The sequence below is a fragment of the Ictidomys tridecemlineatus genome, chromosome 1, assembly GCF_052094955.1.
Source record: "Ictidomys tridecemlineatus isolate mIctTri1 chromosome 1, mIctTri1.hap1, whole genome shotgun sequence".
Lineage (NCBI taxonomy): Eukaryota > Metazoa > Chordata > Mammalia > Rodentia > Sciuridae > Ictidomys > Ictidomys tridecemlineatus.
In genome coordinates this window covers 195,490,192-195,507,076 of record NC_135477.1, presented here as the reverse complement: position 1 = coordinate 195,507,076, position 16,885 = coordinate 195,490,192, and the positions used below count along the sequence as shown (strand labels likewise).

Below are 16,885 nucleotides of genomic sequence, written 5' to 3'. Positions count from 1 at the left end.
CTCCTTTGTCCGTTGAGTTTAATTCTGACTGGTTGACTTAATCTCTTAGGCTATGTCAGTGGCAACATTTTTAGTTGACATTTCTTCATTTACAAATGGAATACTTACTTGCCAAATAGAAGTGTCTTGATAGCACATTCCTCTTAATGAATGAAAATTTAATTATAAACTCAAAGTCCAAAAGATTATCTTTCCAGAGGCAGGGGAAGACTTCAGGGTCTTCAGTCTCCAAACTGAGTGAAAGTCTCTGAGGGAATCAGCCCCTTTACACAAGACACAGGTGCAAGGGGCACCTCCCCCTGCCCACCCCACAACTCATTGGAGCCTCACTTTCATGGTTTTGGCAGCTGTCCTCTGCTTATCATGTGGCCCCCACCTTCCCTTGAGAAAATGCTGGACAGAGGCTAGGGCTGGTCTTTAGGCTGACCTGCTGTCAGGACAGGGGCAGCTGACCCATCCTGGAGGCCTGACAGAGATCTTCAGAGCTCACTCGTATTTCACACACAGCCTCCAGTCTTCTGAGATGAGAAGGATGTGCTCAAGGGCACAGCCTCTTGAGAAGTTCCCAAGGGAAGCTGAGAGCAGTCTATCTGAAATCTGAATGAGGGGCACTGCCAGAAACCCATATGGGTCTTGAATGCTGAACTGGTTTCCTTTCGATGGAGTATTCCAAGTACAGAAGGTCCTCCACCTGTGGGCTCCACATTTGTGTGTTCAACTAAACACAGATCAAAAAACACCCAGGGGGCGGGGGAAGTGTACTTAGCAAACATTATTTTTTTTTCTTGTGAGTGTTCCCTCTATAGTACAGTAGAATAAATATTTACACAGCACTTACATTGCATTAAATATTTCTGTTATCTAGAGATGATTTAAGGCACACAGGAGGATGTGTGGGATTGATAAACAAAAAGGACTTGAGCACCTAGTGTCCACAGGTCCTGAAACCCATCCCTGTGGATACAAAAGAAATGTCATGATACAAAAGAACTGTCATATGGCCTGAACCTTCCCCAATATGTACATGACTATAATACTCCAGAAACATCTATGGTTCTTTTCACCGATTTTGTTCCCAAGATGTGAAAGGGTGCTAGTTACAGAAACCCAAACAGAAAGGCAGGAACTGGAGCCTAGTGTCCTCCCACACAAAGCAATGATCATGGACAGCCCTGCCCCTCCCCACCTCTTCTGTATTGATATTCCCATCATTCCCCTCATGACCCTAACCCATTCCACTATTCCTGTCCCACAGGCATCCAGTCCTCTGGGCTCCACTGTTTCAAGCCATGGGTAGCTGTTATATGTGCACGTTTTAAGTCTGGTCCCATTTCCATGCTTTCTGTGGTACCCATGTGGCACACATCTGGCTTATCTTATTATTCCCAGGCTGCAGTACCTCTGTGTCCCCATCTCCATTGCACCCTCCACCCTTTCGGCAAAGGGCACTGGATATCCACCATGCCTGACCCAAACCAGTATAGGGACACCAAGCATGTAAACCTTTGTGGGTGTGTGGCAGTGGATGCCTGTAGAATGTAACACCCATGGGGTGGGGACTGCTGGTCCTCAGGTCACTATGCCCTTCATCTGAGGGATGCTGCCAGACACTGGGAGTAACATACCCTCTGCACCAGCAGCAAAAGCTGGAAGCTGGAGCTGGGCAGCCACTTCCTCATCTCCACCAGCCCCCAGGGAGGAACCATTGTGGGTGCACAATTTGTTACTGAAAAACCGACATGAGTTGAAGCATCCCTCTCCCTGGGAACCTGAGCTTTTGGGGCTTTGGGTATGGATCCTGATGCCACAAAACTTATGCCAAAATCCTCTCCACCCCATGATGGCATTAGGAGGTGAGGCCTTTGGGGGGTAAAGTTAAGAGACTGGAACCTCTGATGGGACCAGGTTCTCACCAGACCAGAGGGAACTCAGGGAGCCCCTGCCACCCTGCCACAGGAGGACACAGTGAGAAGGGGCAACTGTGCACTACAAGTAGCCCTCACCAGGTGGGAGTCTGATCTAAAGACAAGGGAGGAAGGCCCATTCCCCACTGGTGTAGTTGAGGGCAAGGCTATCAGTACAGGGAGGCTGCGGGCAGGGGCCCACTCCCCCACAGTGAGAAGGCCAAGGGCCAGATGTAGTAGGGCCTGGTGACAAGGGAGGCCCAGAGGCTAGAAGGTATGGATAGGGCCAGGCTTCACTGGGCACAGGCATTGATGTGAACAGGACAGAAGGGAGCCTTCTGCTGAGCAAGAGATGGGGTAGAGTGGAGGTGTTCTTGTGCCAGCCACACTGTGCATTCCTCTCTTGGAGCCAGATGTGGATGTCTCTCTGTCTCAGGTTTATGTGGAGAGGCCTCAGGCCTGGCTGGCAGGGGGCAGCTGGGATGCAGGTTGGAGGCCTTCTCATTAAGCACTGCTTTTTCCAAGATCCAGTTGGCCTTGCTGGAGACGGAGGCCTGAGGATAGGGCCCTGGGAACTCCTAGTGCTGATCACACATCTTAGGGGCCAGTCAGGGATGTTCATTAGGCTCTTTACCAAGGTCAATATTTAGAATCAGGGTGAACCAGTCACTCTTTCCATGACACAAAAAGGCAGTGTGTTCTAGTCTGTTCAGAATTCCTTACATCTGCCACTTGTGAGAGGGAGGAGAGAGTTTCCACCCCACAACTGACTTAAGAATTCTGACTTCCACATCCACCCCCCACACCATCAGACTGCAGAGATCTCAAGGGGGAAGGCTGCTTTCCCATTGCCTCCCACCCCTCATCCCATTCTTCTGACACCCATGAGGCTGTGGCTTCCCTCTCTGGGCTACAGGGAACCCCACCCTGGATACACAGCCACCCTGGGTATCTGAAGGGTTCCTCACCCCACCACCCCTAGGTGATGTCTGATCATTGGCCTGCCTATAGCAAGAATCCTGTCAGCTGGGTCCAGCTAGAGCCCCTCACCTGTGTCTGTTCCTAGTCACCTTCTAGCCCACGACACTCCACCTTGGCCATCAGCTTCTACTCACACTCACTGTGCTTGGAGTGGAGCCCCAACTGTCCTCCCCACCAGAAGACCCTGCTGCAGTAAGCCAGTCAGCAATCTCGATGGTGCTGAGTGAAGTCTGCCCTATGTTAACCAGTATCAACGAGTAACTTTTCTCCCCCAGTGGAGACTGGTCAGGGGCAAGAGAAGAGGCCACCCAGACACACAGACCAGAGGAGGAACACATAGCAAACAGGCTGGAGCAAACCCACTTTATTCGGCACCCAGAATCTGGCCCACACAGGTAGGCTGGACTGTCAGCCCACCTGAGGCCAGGGACTTCCTCCCCAAACGGGCCCCACTCACAGCAACCCAGCTACCGACTCATGCACTGGGGCAAACCTAGCTGCTCTGCATCTGCACACCCTGACCTCCTGTTCTTGCTCACTTGGTCTGGGTTTTGTCACGTGGACTAATCTACACACAATGCTACGGGCAACCACGCTACTGCTACACCACATGTTCTGTCACGAGTTTTGTGAAATCCACCTATCAGAGGAGACAGGAAGCAAGAAGCCAAAGATGAGCAAGGTGGAACATGGGGTGGGCTGGAGGGCTGGCAGAGCCCCCTGTACCCTGGGGAGAACGGGCCTTCCAGGGGTGAGGGGCCAGGAAGGTTCAGGTGTCTGTGAGCACCAAGGGCCACAAGCCAGGAAGGAAGGGGACAGGAAGGGGAAGTGGAGGGCAGAGCTGCCAGGACCCCAAGGGAGGAAGGGCAATCTAGGAAGGGTGGAGAATACTCCACTTACTTTCTCTTCCCCAAGAGCTGCATCCCTGGTGCTAACCCCTCAATGTGACCTTCCTGGTGTGTCCCAGGGCCCTGCCAAGGCGTCCAGCCCCCTGGAAGGGAAGAAGGTTCACAGAGCAGCCTGCCCTAGGCATGGTGCAGTGCTTGGTGCCCTTGATGCCAGATGCCCACACACCAGGCCCCAAGCCGTAGCCAGCTGGAGAACAGGACCATGGAACAACAAGGCCAGGGCTGGGACACACTGGGGAGTGTGTCCCAAGGCTGGCTTTTGATAAGAACTGGCACATCCCTGAACATACTCACGCCCTGGGGAAAATTGAAATGACACTTTGTTGAGACTTGGAACTAGATGCACACCAAAGGTATGGGCACCTACAATGCTTCACCCCACGCCCAAGCACTGTCAGTGCCAGTGGAGCTGAGGATCCGTCCAGGATGGAAGGTGATGCCCGGAAGAGGGACCGAGGGGTGGGGCAGGTGGGGCTGCTGCAGGCCAGCTGTGGAAGGTAGAGCCTTCTGCTCTCACTCTGGGGACCCACCTGCTGGGCCAGTGCCATCACTGCAGGGGAGGGGAGAAGGGAAGAGAGTCAGAGGGAGAGACAGGGAGACAAGAAGGCGATAGAGATACACAGAAAGACATAGATAGTGAGACATAGACAGAGAGACAGACAACTACTGTCCTGGGCACAACCCACCCAGAATCTTGTGACTGGGCCCCCCCTACACCAAGCCCCAACCCTGTCTCCCCAAGGCCACAGCCCATCACCAGGTCACTGCAGCAGCTGGGCTGAACAGGCTGACCTCTGCTGGAGGAAAACCAAGGCCTCGCAGTTAAGAGCTTCAGGTTCTGTCACAGTAGACCCAAGTGCAGAGGCCCAGAGGGAGTGCTGGGGGTCTCAGGCTCAGTCCAGGCCTCAGGGCTGACACCAAGGAGTGTCACAGAGCCTCAGCATGGGGCCAGCCTCTGATGTTTCCATATCGGTGATACAAACACCTCCACCACCCTCAAAGGCTAGGGATGATGCACTGTGCGCTCCCCAGTGTCAAACTCCCTCATGCCATTGTCCTTGACCACCTCTTCATTTTTGAGGTCCAGCCCAGGAGGCCACAGCCTGGCCATCCAGGTTATGGCTCTGGGCTTCTCTGAGCACCCCCCCCCCAGGGACCTGGGCCTCCTGCTACCCAGCCCCACTGCACATACCTGCAGCAGCATGCTGAGCCCCAGGTTGCGGTGCTTCTTCTCCAGTTCCGACACCGCCTGCAGCAAGGACTGGAACCGCTCAGCTGGGTCAGCCTGCTCATCCTCTGGGACACCCTCGTCCTTCCCAGCCTCCTGCAGAAAGTGCTGCTCCTCCTCAGCAAAGAAGGCCCGCAGCTTCTTGTAGTCAGTCAGGGCCTTCTTTCTGCGGTCCATGACATGCCCCTGCAGGGTGGGCAGGTGGCAGAAGGGACCCATCTTCCATGGCCCCCATGAGAAAGTTGTCCCACCCTTCCCAATGCCAGGAGAAATCTGTGCCCTCTAAAAGGAGCTGAGAATACGACACCCCAAGATGGGCTGTCCAGACATCACGAATCAAAGGCCCAGGTGCGACAGACTGTCTGACCTCCACACTCTCAAAGCAGATGAGAATCCATGGCAAGGGTGCCCTCTGCCAGGGTCTAGGCACCTCCCCCAACATTCCACATGGGAAGGTAGAGGTGGTGGGCCTCAGGAGCCCACTAGGCCACTTAGGGCCCTGGCCAGGCAGGCACCAGTGCTGGTCTCACAGAACTTCAGTGGTTCTTGCAAGAGCAAGCTGTCAGGAGGCAAGACTGACTGAGCTTTCCCAAGAGGATGCTGCCCAACACCTCACCAGATTCCAAACAGGGGGTTGCTCCAACCCCCAGAAAGGTGAGCTAAGTAAGCCTCTTATCTTTAAAAAGTACTTGGGCTTGAGTATTTTCTTAAAACAAAAAAAGCAGCACACTCTCCCTTCATCAAAGTACTGATGTTCTTATCTTTGAGGATGAGGTTGAGGCTGAGAGGATTCTGTAAAGACCCTGTCAAATAACTCATCCCCCTGCCTGCTGAACAACTCGGCTGCTTCACAGCCTGCTGTTCTTTATCCGTTTTGGTACAGGGATGTTGCGACTCTGCTTCTTAAGATCTTCACTTCCTCCCAACAGCTTCAATGACACATAAAACTCATGCCAATGAATGTGCACGCTCTTCTGTGATCTATCTTATATCATCTCAACTCTCAGGCTCAGCCCGGGACCCTAAGAGAGCAGGGAATTTTCTCCCTCAATGTCTTTGGGGGACTGCTTCCAAGATGCCCCTCAGGACACAAACTCTTGGGTCTCAAGGGTCTTTTATGAAATGGCATTGTATTTGCATGATTAGCGCTCATCCTCAGACATACCTAATACAGCCTAAACACTGTGAAATAGTTTTTCAACTGTACTGTTCAGGAATAATGACTAGAGACCATCTGCATGCTAGGTACAGATACACTTTTGATCTGAGCTGGGCAGCATGCAGGTTTCCAGGGGACCAGCACTGGGCTACATCTGAAGATGAACCAACTCCAGAGCCAAGGAGCCCGTGACCTGTGGGCATATGACCCTCAATGGCCTCAGGACATACACCCACCTTCCTGGTGAGTTTCCCTGCTGCACTTCGCCTGGCACCAGGGGTGAAAGCCATGGGCCACCCTTCAGCCAGTACCTCACCTAGAAACAGGAGCAAAGAAGCTACACTGACTTTACTTAGCCTCACCCACGTCTCCAACCTGGCTCTGGACTCCCACCCTGGCCACCTGTGGTTGAAAAGGGCAAATGCTTCTATGGCTGAGAGAATACAAATACCAGCAGGACCCTGTTGACCGGCCAGCATGGTGAGCCACAAAGTCCTTTCTTTGAATTCAGAATTCTCTCAATGCCTCCACCACCCTCTCCTAAGTCAAGTCAGATGAAAGTTCCAGGCTGCTGAAACTTGTGGGTCAAACAAGTCCTCTGGGACGGCAGGGTCACTGAGAAGCTGGAGCTCCCAAGGGCCAGGCAGCATCATAGCACTCTGCAGATTGCACTGTTTAGAATACAAAGTGCAGACTGACCCCAGAGGGTGGTGTGTGCTGCCAGAGGTCCAGCAGGCATCAAATGCTCCATTTGTCACCTCTCTGCCACTGTCCAAGGGAGTTGAGTCAGGCTTAGAAGATGATTACCCCACAGTGCAAGCCTGGAAGCAAAGCCACTCTCTGACCTCCTCTCTCACCCGTCTTCCCAAAGGCAGGACACAGAAATAGAATTTCTTTTCCTCAATGCAGATCCTAGAAACTAGAACCCATCTTCCCCAAAGCAAGCCATAAAGCCTAAAAATAGTACTCTACTCTGTCTTGGCACTGGTCATAGAGAAATCCTCTGATCTGCCCAGCTCACAGTAGTTCGTAAGATCCATTTCAGAAGGTCCTTCCCACACTTGGGAGGATAGGACACTGCACAAACAGGCCTGCAGGGCTCCCCAGCCTATCACTACTAGCCTACTAATACTACCTGCACATCCTTTCTGTCTAGACCTATTTCTGCATTGCTGCCCCTGCTACATCACACTTGAGCATAAAAATGGGAAGTTCACCCTGGATCTCTTGAGTCTTCAAGCTCAAGGGTACCACATCATGTGAAGCCAAGATGAAATTAACATGCCATGCTATTTGCTTGCCAGCCTGTCTTTTGATGTGAGAGTATTGGCCACAGCTCTCTATGGTAAACAGGAAGAGATCACCCCTTTATCTCCACCTCATGCTCTGTGCAGGGAGCAAGGGCTGAGCTGACCCAGAGCAGTGAACACTACCCCTGGACAGGACAGGTGGCCTCTGCCTCAAGGGGCTGGTCATGTCCGAGAGCTTCAGAACCTCTGCAGTCTTCGGAAGTGCTTTGTTTCTACATGATTAAAAAAGTTGTGAAACCTAGAGAAAATGGTCATAGATTTTAATACATAAGAAGAAAAACCACCTAAGAGAGGTCAAGTTAATGTGTAGTTCTGCTGGCAACTGACTGAAAAGAACTATAGTGCTCGGTCACCTTGGGGGACAACAATGTAAGGCCCCAGAGAGCAGAGGCAAGTGCTATGGACTGAATGATGCATTCCCCCAAATTCCATGACCTTGGTCTTCTACCCTCTAGAACTGCAGCAACAAATGTCTGATTTCCAGGCCCCCCAGTTTTTAGTATCTTGTTCCAGCAGCCAGGATACTTAACAAATCACTACACATAAAATGTGGGGGAAAAGTGAATCCCTGTTTGCTTTGGCTAGACTTTACTTGGGAAACATCCTCAAGCATCTAGAAAGCCACCCTGGAGTTCCTACAGTCCACTCAAAGGTTCAGCCAAGCAGGCCCAGCAGCTGCCTAGCCTATTCCTGGCACCCAAGTCCACCAAGATCCCAAGCCCACCACCTGCTCCCCACTTGCCTTCCACACAGCAGCCGCCGACTCTGCCTGGCCATGCAGATCCCGGGCATCATTCAAGTCCTTTCTCATGATTTCCACGGACCCTTTGTTCTCCTAGGAGAGAGAAGCTGGTAATTTGGGGATGGGTGGGGGACCAGATCAGTGCAGGGACCCTCACATCTGCCAATTCCAGAAAGTCTCACTGTCCCAGAAATAATCCCCAAGAACATGGTCTCCAGCCACAGACCGTGCAAAAAAAGAAAAGGGCTGCAGGTGCTACTGAGCAACAGATGCCCTGGCACTTCACCCTCTCAGAAGGAACTGGTACCAGCCAAGGCAGCTCTGAAGGTCATCTTTGAAACCCCACGTTCTTGAACAGGCCCCCCAAGCTGAACTGTATCCATACCAACAGGCTGCCTGGCCTCTTCTGTGCTCTGCTTGGCCCTTGCTGGGGTCAGTCTGGCCAGGAAGGGGAAGCCAATGGTAAAACTGTCCAGCCACACCACAGGACAAGCCACCTACTCCACACTGGGATTGGAAGGCAGCCAACTGCCCTCACCTCCCACTGTGAATGGGCAGTGACCCCCACATCCCATGCTTGAGGTGTATAGTCCCCAAAGGGGCTGTTAGCAACACTCAGGCTGTTATGCAAACACATAAAGCTGACCTGTCTCTTCTCTGCTCAGCAGGGACCAAGCAGAACTGTCTTGGTCCCCAGGGACTTGGCTATCTATTCTCTCAAAAATAGCTCCAGGGCCTCAGGACCCAGCTATGGACAGATTCTGGTGGTGGGTTCTGCTCAATCAAATGGCCACAAGAGAGCAAGCGGAGAAGGTTCCAGAACCAGGTTGATAGCAGGAACCTCAAAGGTCTGCAGGATGTACAATGAAAGAAAGACCTAGTCCCCAAGACAGAAATTTTGGGCTCCATCAGCAAGAGGGTTGGATCTAGTGTACTGATGTGATGATCATGTTCTCCCCCTCTTAATGTGATGAAGGTCTCCAATCTCTTCTTGTTGCTTCTTGCTTTTGTTATCTGGTGACAAATACATCATTTTCCCACCAGATAGAATAAATATCAATGCCACACTGTCCTCAGCACTTCTCCCAGCCCTCCCAAATTTTATAGATTTGCATAGATGCCAGCTTTCAAATATTTTCAGTGAGTATTTAAACTTCAAATATAAAAGGCATAAACCCTCTCTGATTTTTATAGAGGAAGAAATCTTGAATTCTTTGATATCACTATCTTCTTCTTCAATTTCTCAAATATTCTGTTTCTACTTATAGTCATCTCTCCTTCTCTTCAGTATTCTCTCCTCATCTTTTTCTCAGCTAGTCTTCGAAGACTTTTTCCTCCTCATCAGCTTTCCTCCTGATTCTCTGTGTATATTAGTATAAAGATAAACATCTCTAATCTGAAAATCCAAAACTGAAATGTTCCAAGTGCTCACACGTTTCATAAATGTAAAATTCTCCATTTGGCCTCATATAACCAAATGTAGTCAAAACGCAGGTCAGCTAAAAATATTGTGTAAAATCACTGTCAGTCTATGTCTATAAGGAGTATATGAACCATAAATAAATTTCAAGTTTACACTTAGTTCTCATCCCCAAGATTTTTCATTAAGTATATGCAGATGTTTTAAAATTTAAAAAAATTACCAAATCTAAGACACTTCTGGTTCCAAGCATTTTATATAAAGAATAATCAATCTTTACTATAGTTTAATAGCAGTATCAGTGATTTTTAAAAACAATTTCTGGTCTCAGAGCACTTGTGCATGCTTGTCTTTTTCTTTAACAACTTAAAACATCTCTTTGAATGAAGGTAATGTGCAAATGTCAAATGCCTTCTAATGTAATTTCAGATTAAATCAGGAAAAAATCCTTCTAACTGTATTGAACACCATTTTAAAAAATTGCTAGTTTAATCAATTTTAGTTTTCTTCAATTTATTTATTTTTTCTCTTGAAAGCCTGTCTTTTGTATTACACTCTTCTGATAGAGTCCAGCAATGGGAAAAAAAGAAAAGCAGCAGAAGATGCTAAATAGGACCCAATAGGATCTCCCCATTGTTGAAATAGTTTTGCTTTCAAAAATCAATACCAAAAATGTTCTTGTGAGAACCCTGTGTTTTAGCTGTCATAAAAGATGTTTTTATCTCCATTTTATATTTTATTCAGCATTTTTTCAACACTGTTCTGGTTGAAAGCTTGATAGTCTAATAAAGTTACTTGTCATATAAAATATGAGTATAAAACTGCAGAAAAACTTATTTTATAGAAAAGCATTTTGAAAAAAATATACAGTATTTAATTGAATGTAGGGATTCTAGAAGAAATGAGGGCTTTTAATTGGATATTTAAATAATACTTCATATATTTTGATCTTCAAAGTTTAGTATCTATAAGAATAATAGTACTTCCTTTCAAATTTTAATGAAATTGTTATAAGTTACAGTCATAGATTGTCAAAATCCAGAAAAGCATTAAAAAATGAGATAGAATATTTTGCAAATGAATTTCAGTGTAATCTTGTAAGGCACTGCTAGTAAGAATGATGCCATTTAAGAGTCCTCATGACTTCAATAAAAATTAGCAGAGAAAGTGAAAGACTTTTCAGTCTCACACTTTAGTTAGGTCTCAATATTCCCATGTTAAAAAGAAACAAAGACTTGAATGGACCTTGAGTGAGATAGAATAAAAAGGCAGAAAAATGTGATCCTCCAATGATTGTCTCCACACAGACACACCAAGTTGAACAGATATTCATGCACCAGACTATATTCATAGGAATTAAGGAAGTCAAGTGAAGGACAATGATGCCTTTTTTTAGCATAAAAATAAGAAAAAAATACATTTAAAATGGCAGGGAAGAAAGAGTTCCCATATCACTCCAGCCCAGCATAAAGAAAGAATCCTCCTATTTCAAGGAGGAAGAAAGAATTAAGTGTAGGCCTTGGACTTTACAGCCAGTACCAGGTGCATAGCAGTGAAGCTTCATGCAGGGCAGAGCTCCAGAATCCCTTCTGCCAGGCCAATATCTGTGGGCCAAGCTGTTGGAATGGGCAGCAAGGATACTCTCCAGCACTGCTACTCAAGCCCCTCACAGCAGATTGGAGAGCAAGACTTCACTTGTTGAGGTGCAGGGGAAAAACGCTAGAAGAGGACTATGTCTTGGAGCTCAATGCCAAGGCTGATGCAGTGAGATCAAGCTCACAGTAGAAACTGACATTCCCTTACTCAGGCAAGAGCTCACAGATGGAGGCTTTAATCTGCCCAAGCATCAGGAGACCTGTGACTGATGGGACAGACTCAAGTTTGGGCCGGCATCATTGCCAGCTCCTCTGACACACTACCTTACCACAATACTGTGCACATTCCTACAGCTGTGAGATGTGTGACCCAGTTGAGTGTTAACGTGTTGGCCAAAGTACTTTCTTCTCATTCCATCCCCAACCTCAAGCAGCTTAGTTATCACCGGGCCAATGCTTGCAGACAGTACTATAGATGTGCCCTGTTGCCAGTCAGAGACCTGTACTTTGTTAGAATGAAGGCCTGCTGCAGCATGGGCCTTTGCATGTCCCTGAAATTGTACAGGTCTTTCTGGCTATGAGATTAAGGTATAACTGAGCTTAGTAGTGGCTTGTGTTGTCAAGGAACTGCCTTAACCAACATTACTCAAATCTTGGGCAGCATATCTTGGAGTGAAATCTCATTTGGTTTAGGTAAGATAGGGTAGAAAGCACAAGATTGTTACCTGAAAATTAGTGGCCAGTCAGTGAAAGCCTCATACTAGGAAGTTCCTAAAAGCCCCTATTGCAGGCCTGACCAAAGACTGAGCCTCTAGAATAGCTTTCACACCAGAAGACACATGGCTTCAGTCTATCACACCTCTTCTAAAGCCAACACCATATGAAGCTTGGTCTATATATCTTCCTCAGCAGTAGGCTGCACATAGCAGTATGGGCTTTGTCTATGCTGGTCTTATCAGGTTTTGGGCTCAAATTTTGTGACACTTCTTGGTGGTGTTGATAGCCATAGGAATGGCATAGGGACCTGGGGCTAGGTGATCGATAATTGTGTTCAGAGCTGGGAAGAATCTTGTAGCTCTTAACCAAAGGATGGCTAATGTAGACAAGGTTTCTGGGCCTACATAGGCCACAGGAAGAGGCTTGTGGGAATGGATTATCTTTTTAGCACTACTCTATGTCTTTCTAAATTATACACCAACTATGGTTTAGGGAAAATTTGGGATTAGATTGCCCTGTAGTGCAGAAACAGTGACAACACATTGAACACAGACTTGAGTGCCATTCAGTGTTTACACAGTGGGAGAATCTGTAGGCTCAAAGAAAATAGAGAGCAAGCTCAGAAATTCTGGATAGAAAGAGACAAACAAGTAAAAATTAGGAAGGCTGGAATAAATATACAGCCATTCAATGCTCATATGATGTTACATGCCAATGAGCAGCATCAAGACCTTTCAGGAAACCATGACATCACTCAAATGTTGAAATCTTGAAAAACTGACTTCATAGAAATTGAGAAAAGAATAGTGGTTAACCAGAAACCAGAGAGAACATGAGGAGAGCTGTCCAAAAGCTACATTTAGGTAGGAGCAAGATGTTCTGGGATGTTATTGCACAGTGGGGTGACTATAGAATACAATAATTTACTGTACATTTATACAGGCTAAAAGAGGAAGTACTAAAGTTTTCAATATAAAGAAATGATAGATGTTGAAAAATGTATACACACATAAAGCCTTACCATTATAATCTAGTAGGATGTACAATTTTTATGTTTTGATACATTAGTTAAAAAATAAATTTGACTTAAAAAGACAATATGGGTGTTTTAGCATTGGCATCAAAGTGGGCAGAAAGGAACAGCAGCAGATTTTTTCACAGGTAACTTTCTCTTGCTGTATCTATAGACAAAAATTTTATCAACACAACAAAATGCATCAAATTTTTAGACAGCTCAAGAATATACTATTGAATATAAATATAATTTAACTAATTTATTTAAACTAATTTGTTTTTTAATCACCTAAGGAATACTTTCTCTAGTTGCCTTAACAATTTAATTTGGTTCATAACATTTTCCCATAGAATAAGCCTGCATTTCCCTTTCCAACATACTTCTTTCTTTCTCACTTGAAAGAGAAGTCAGCAAATTATTGAATTTATGCCTGTTTTTTTTAAACCAGAGCCTGCCACAATCCTTAAACAAACTAGAGGCTAGATTAAAACTCTTGCAAAACAGGCATTTAAATTAATAACAAGGAAGAAAGGCTAGTAAGAGAAGGGTCCAAGGATTAACCAAAGTGATTACACCAGAGAAGAACTAGAATTAGGTTATTCTTCAGCCCTAAGATTCCATGAGTCTCCTCAGTGCAGATGAGTGAAGAACAGATTCTGATCCATTCTATCATTCAACAGCTTTCTGTTTCCCATGTATCTTTTTTTTTGCAGGTATGAATATATTACAATGCATTCCAATTTTATATAACTATAATATACCAATTAAAAATAAATAAAGAGAACACAATTGGGGAGGTTGGAGGGAAGGGAAACAGCAATTACTGAGGATTGATGGAATAAACTATATTATATGCATTTATGAATATCAAAATGAAACCCACTATTATGTACAACTATAATGCACTAATACATTTTTTAAAAAAAGAAATTAAGACAGTAAAATATTTGGTTGAGCCAAAAGGGTACTGAGAATTTATAATAGTGAAGTTCTTCAAAAGAAATGATTTTTCAGTACTTGGGTACTTGGCAAGAATAAATAAACAACTTGATATAAAAAAAATAAAAGGGCAATTAATATTTCCTTGCCATTCTAAGATTTTCTAACTGTAGTTTCATCTATTCCTAAGCAATTATGAAAGTAGGTGGGAAGCAATTAGTTTTTCTAGGGCATGTATTTGATCCTCTAGTAAGGTGGCTATGTAGAAGAGTCACCTAAGGAATATGTCTAGTAGGCCTCCTGGCATCCAGAATCAACTCAAAAATGACTTGCTATATTCTACACCTTTGTCCTGGCACAATAAGAATTTGGAGGAAATTATTTAAAACTGTTAGGATACTTTATATATCCCTCTAACCCCGAGTGTTTACTGTAAACTTAAAACTCCTGGATTCACTGTTTTTACTGTAAATTTAAAACTCCTGGATTCACTGTTTTACTATAATCTATAAGTTTTATCTAACGACATTCATTCTCTGTGCCTTATGTTACCTACACAATATTGTTCATTAATACATCATTATTGCTCAAAGGCAGAACTTCATTGGGTCAAATAAGAAAACCACAACCCTGTGTGGAAAATTTTTATGCCAAGAAAGTATCTACTTTCATACTTTTCTTCTATGCATCAGTGTCAGGAAATTTTTGCTAATTCATTTGATTACAATACACAAATCACAAAAGTAGAATCACAAGTATTACAAGGTAAAAGAAAAGCAAGCAATGTCCATGAGAAAGCCACAGGAAATTTAATTCTTAAAAATACATATTTTAGTCTCCAATAAGAGTCTTATTTTATCAACTTTCCTAATCCAAAAGCCATCTTTGTTTTTAAAATTAAGAACTACTCAACATCTAGTGGTCATATATTAAGTGAAGTCTGACAATCAACAATATATTGACTTACTAAACAACACTAGTGGCCAATGGAGGTTTTAAAAATAAAAGCATTAGATATGGTAAAAAACATTATTTATAAAACTAAATACAAATGTAATATTAAATGGCTACTTTTAAGTGTGGCATCTTAGATTTAAGAATTAGGGCAAATATGTCATAAGAGGGAAAGGAACTAATCAATCAAATCCAAAAGAACTCACTATTTTATAAAGTTTGAGAATCAGCCCTATAAAATATTATTCATTTTTTACTTTTCATTAATCTCTTTAGTAACTTAATTTTTAATCATATAATCCATCTCAAGTTTTGCAATTAAGTTAGAAAAAAGCAGATATGTACAACAAATATTTTTACAAAACTCGCCATATATCCATTCTGGGATCCACATCTGTAGATATTTGGGGGAAAATTTTCCAAAAAGCAAAACTTGAATTTCCCATGTATCTTTAAGCAGGTGTGGTTCTAGTGTGGTGTTACAACTAGTCATCATTGCTATTACAAACATAGAGTGTCCAAATATTCAACATACAAGTCACTAAATAACACAAATTGAGTAGTGTCAGCTCATCTGCCTTCTCCATAACACACTGTTTCAATGTTGGTGTGGGCTGGGTTGATCACCTCGTCTGTCATTGCCTTGTTCTGCCAAGCAGTTATGAGAAATTTATCTTGAGAGTTGGAGACTTTCTTATTCATCTATTTTGAGAACAAAGCACACAATGGGAACTCAAGAACCATACTTTTATAAGCAATTAACTTTTCTAGTTCAGCTCAGTTAACCAATTTTCTGCATGAGCTGGAAAAAATCACATAACTATAACCTCAGTTTCTCCACTTAACAGGTGAAGACAATGTCTACTTTATAGTAAGGGAGATGTTTTGTACAATAAAAAAAAACTTAAATTATTGAAATAGATCAGTCTAATTCTGGGAGCATAGTCTAACTTATTTATGAAAATTTTATTACTACTTCCATAGTTATTAATAGTTTCAAAATAATTTCTCTCTATAAAAAGGTATTTTGAAGACAAAATTACAATAACTATTTTTTTTAACACTAAACAATGACTGATTATTAGAGACCAGTGATTTATGAATTATCTTAGAAAACCCTGGCTTTGAGATTTTATTGGTACTCTGAAGGATACCGCTCAATTGAATTCTTCCCATGGAATCTAAGGTACTACTGGTTAGTAAGGAAGGAAAATGAATGGATCCATTAATTCTGTCAGATGACTGGGGAACCATGTGGTGCCTGCTACCTATGACTGACACAACAGCAAATGCAATCTACCACAATGATGGTGTCACAGTAGTTTCCCATTTAGTGTATACTGTCTTATTTCAGCTTTCATAGGAGTAAACACTTAGCCTCATGTTTTATCAATACAGCTTTAAAACTGCAAAGAAAAAAATAGAATGATCCTTGAATAGCAGATGTCACTTTTTATCATTTCTTAGGAGAATGAAAATGATGGAGATGATACAATATTTTCAAGTATTTTAGCTCTATATGAAACTTTTTGTCAGGATGAAGGTTGATTCAGTTACAACTTAAAACAATATATAAAATAAGTAATAATTTTCATATGTACTTAACACATGTCAGAAACTATAAAACTTATTTAAACTCTGCTATATATACATATATTAATTTTTTAGTAGTAGACACAATACTTTTATTTTATTTATTTTTTATATGGTACTGAGACTTGAACCCAGTGCCTTACACATGCTAGGCAAGCACTCTACCATTGAGCCAAAACCCTAGACCCTAAATTACATTATATTATTTAGTCCTTTTTATAACATTATTAACCTATTGTAATGTCTATATATTACAGGTAAGGAATGAGGAATATTTTTAAGATCAAGCATTTGGTTTGTAAATGGTGGTGGCAAACATGCAGGTGGTAGTGATGTCCAAATCTCAGGTCATAACTATGACCTTGCCCTGGCCCAAAAAACACTCAGATCTAAATATAAGTTATGAAAAGACAATGCATG

The 16,885-nt window shown here is 44.0% G+C and overlaps 1 protein-coding gene across 2 annotated transcripts; it reads right to left on the bottom strand.

Moving 5' to 3' along the window:
• Window positions 1-3,234: 3,234 nt before the first annotated feature.
• LOC144364879 (E3 ubiquitin-protein ligase RNF187-like) lies at window positions 3,235-8,425 on the bottom strand. 2 transcript variants are annotated; one of them, XM_078014946.1, is made up of 4 exons: window positions 8,233-8,425; window positions 4,986-5,207; window positions 4,324-4,343; window positions 3,235-3,876 (listed from the first exon to the last, which is right to left on the bottom strand). In XM_078014946.1, the coding sequence occupies exons 1-3, from the start codon at window positions 8,299-8,301 to the stop codon at window positions 4,341-4,343; spliced, it is 294 nt and encodes a 97-aa protein (XP_077871072.1). In that variant the 5' UTR covers window positions 8,302-8,425; the 3' UTR covers window positions 3,235-3,876; window positions 4,324-4,340. The 2 variants fall into 2 exon arrangements, with proteins under 2 accessions (XP_077871072.1, XP_077871062.1); XM_078014936.1 differs by lacking the exon at window positions 3,235-3,876 and having other exon boundaries at window positions 4,096-4,343; window positions 8,233-8,415.
• Between the last annotated feature and the right edge of the window lie 8,460 nt (window positions 8,426-16,885).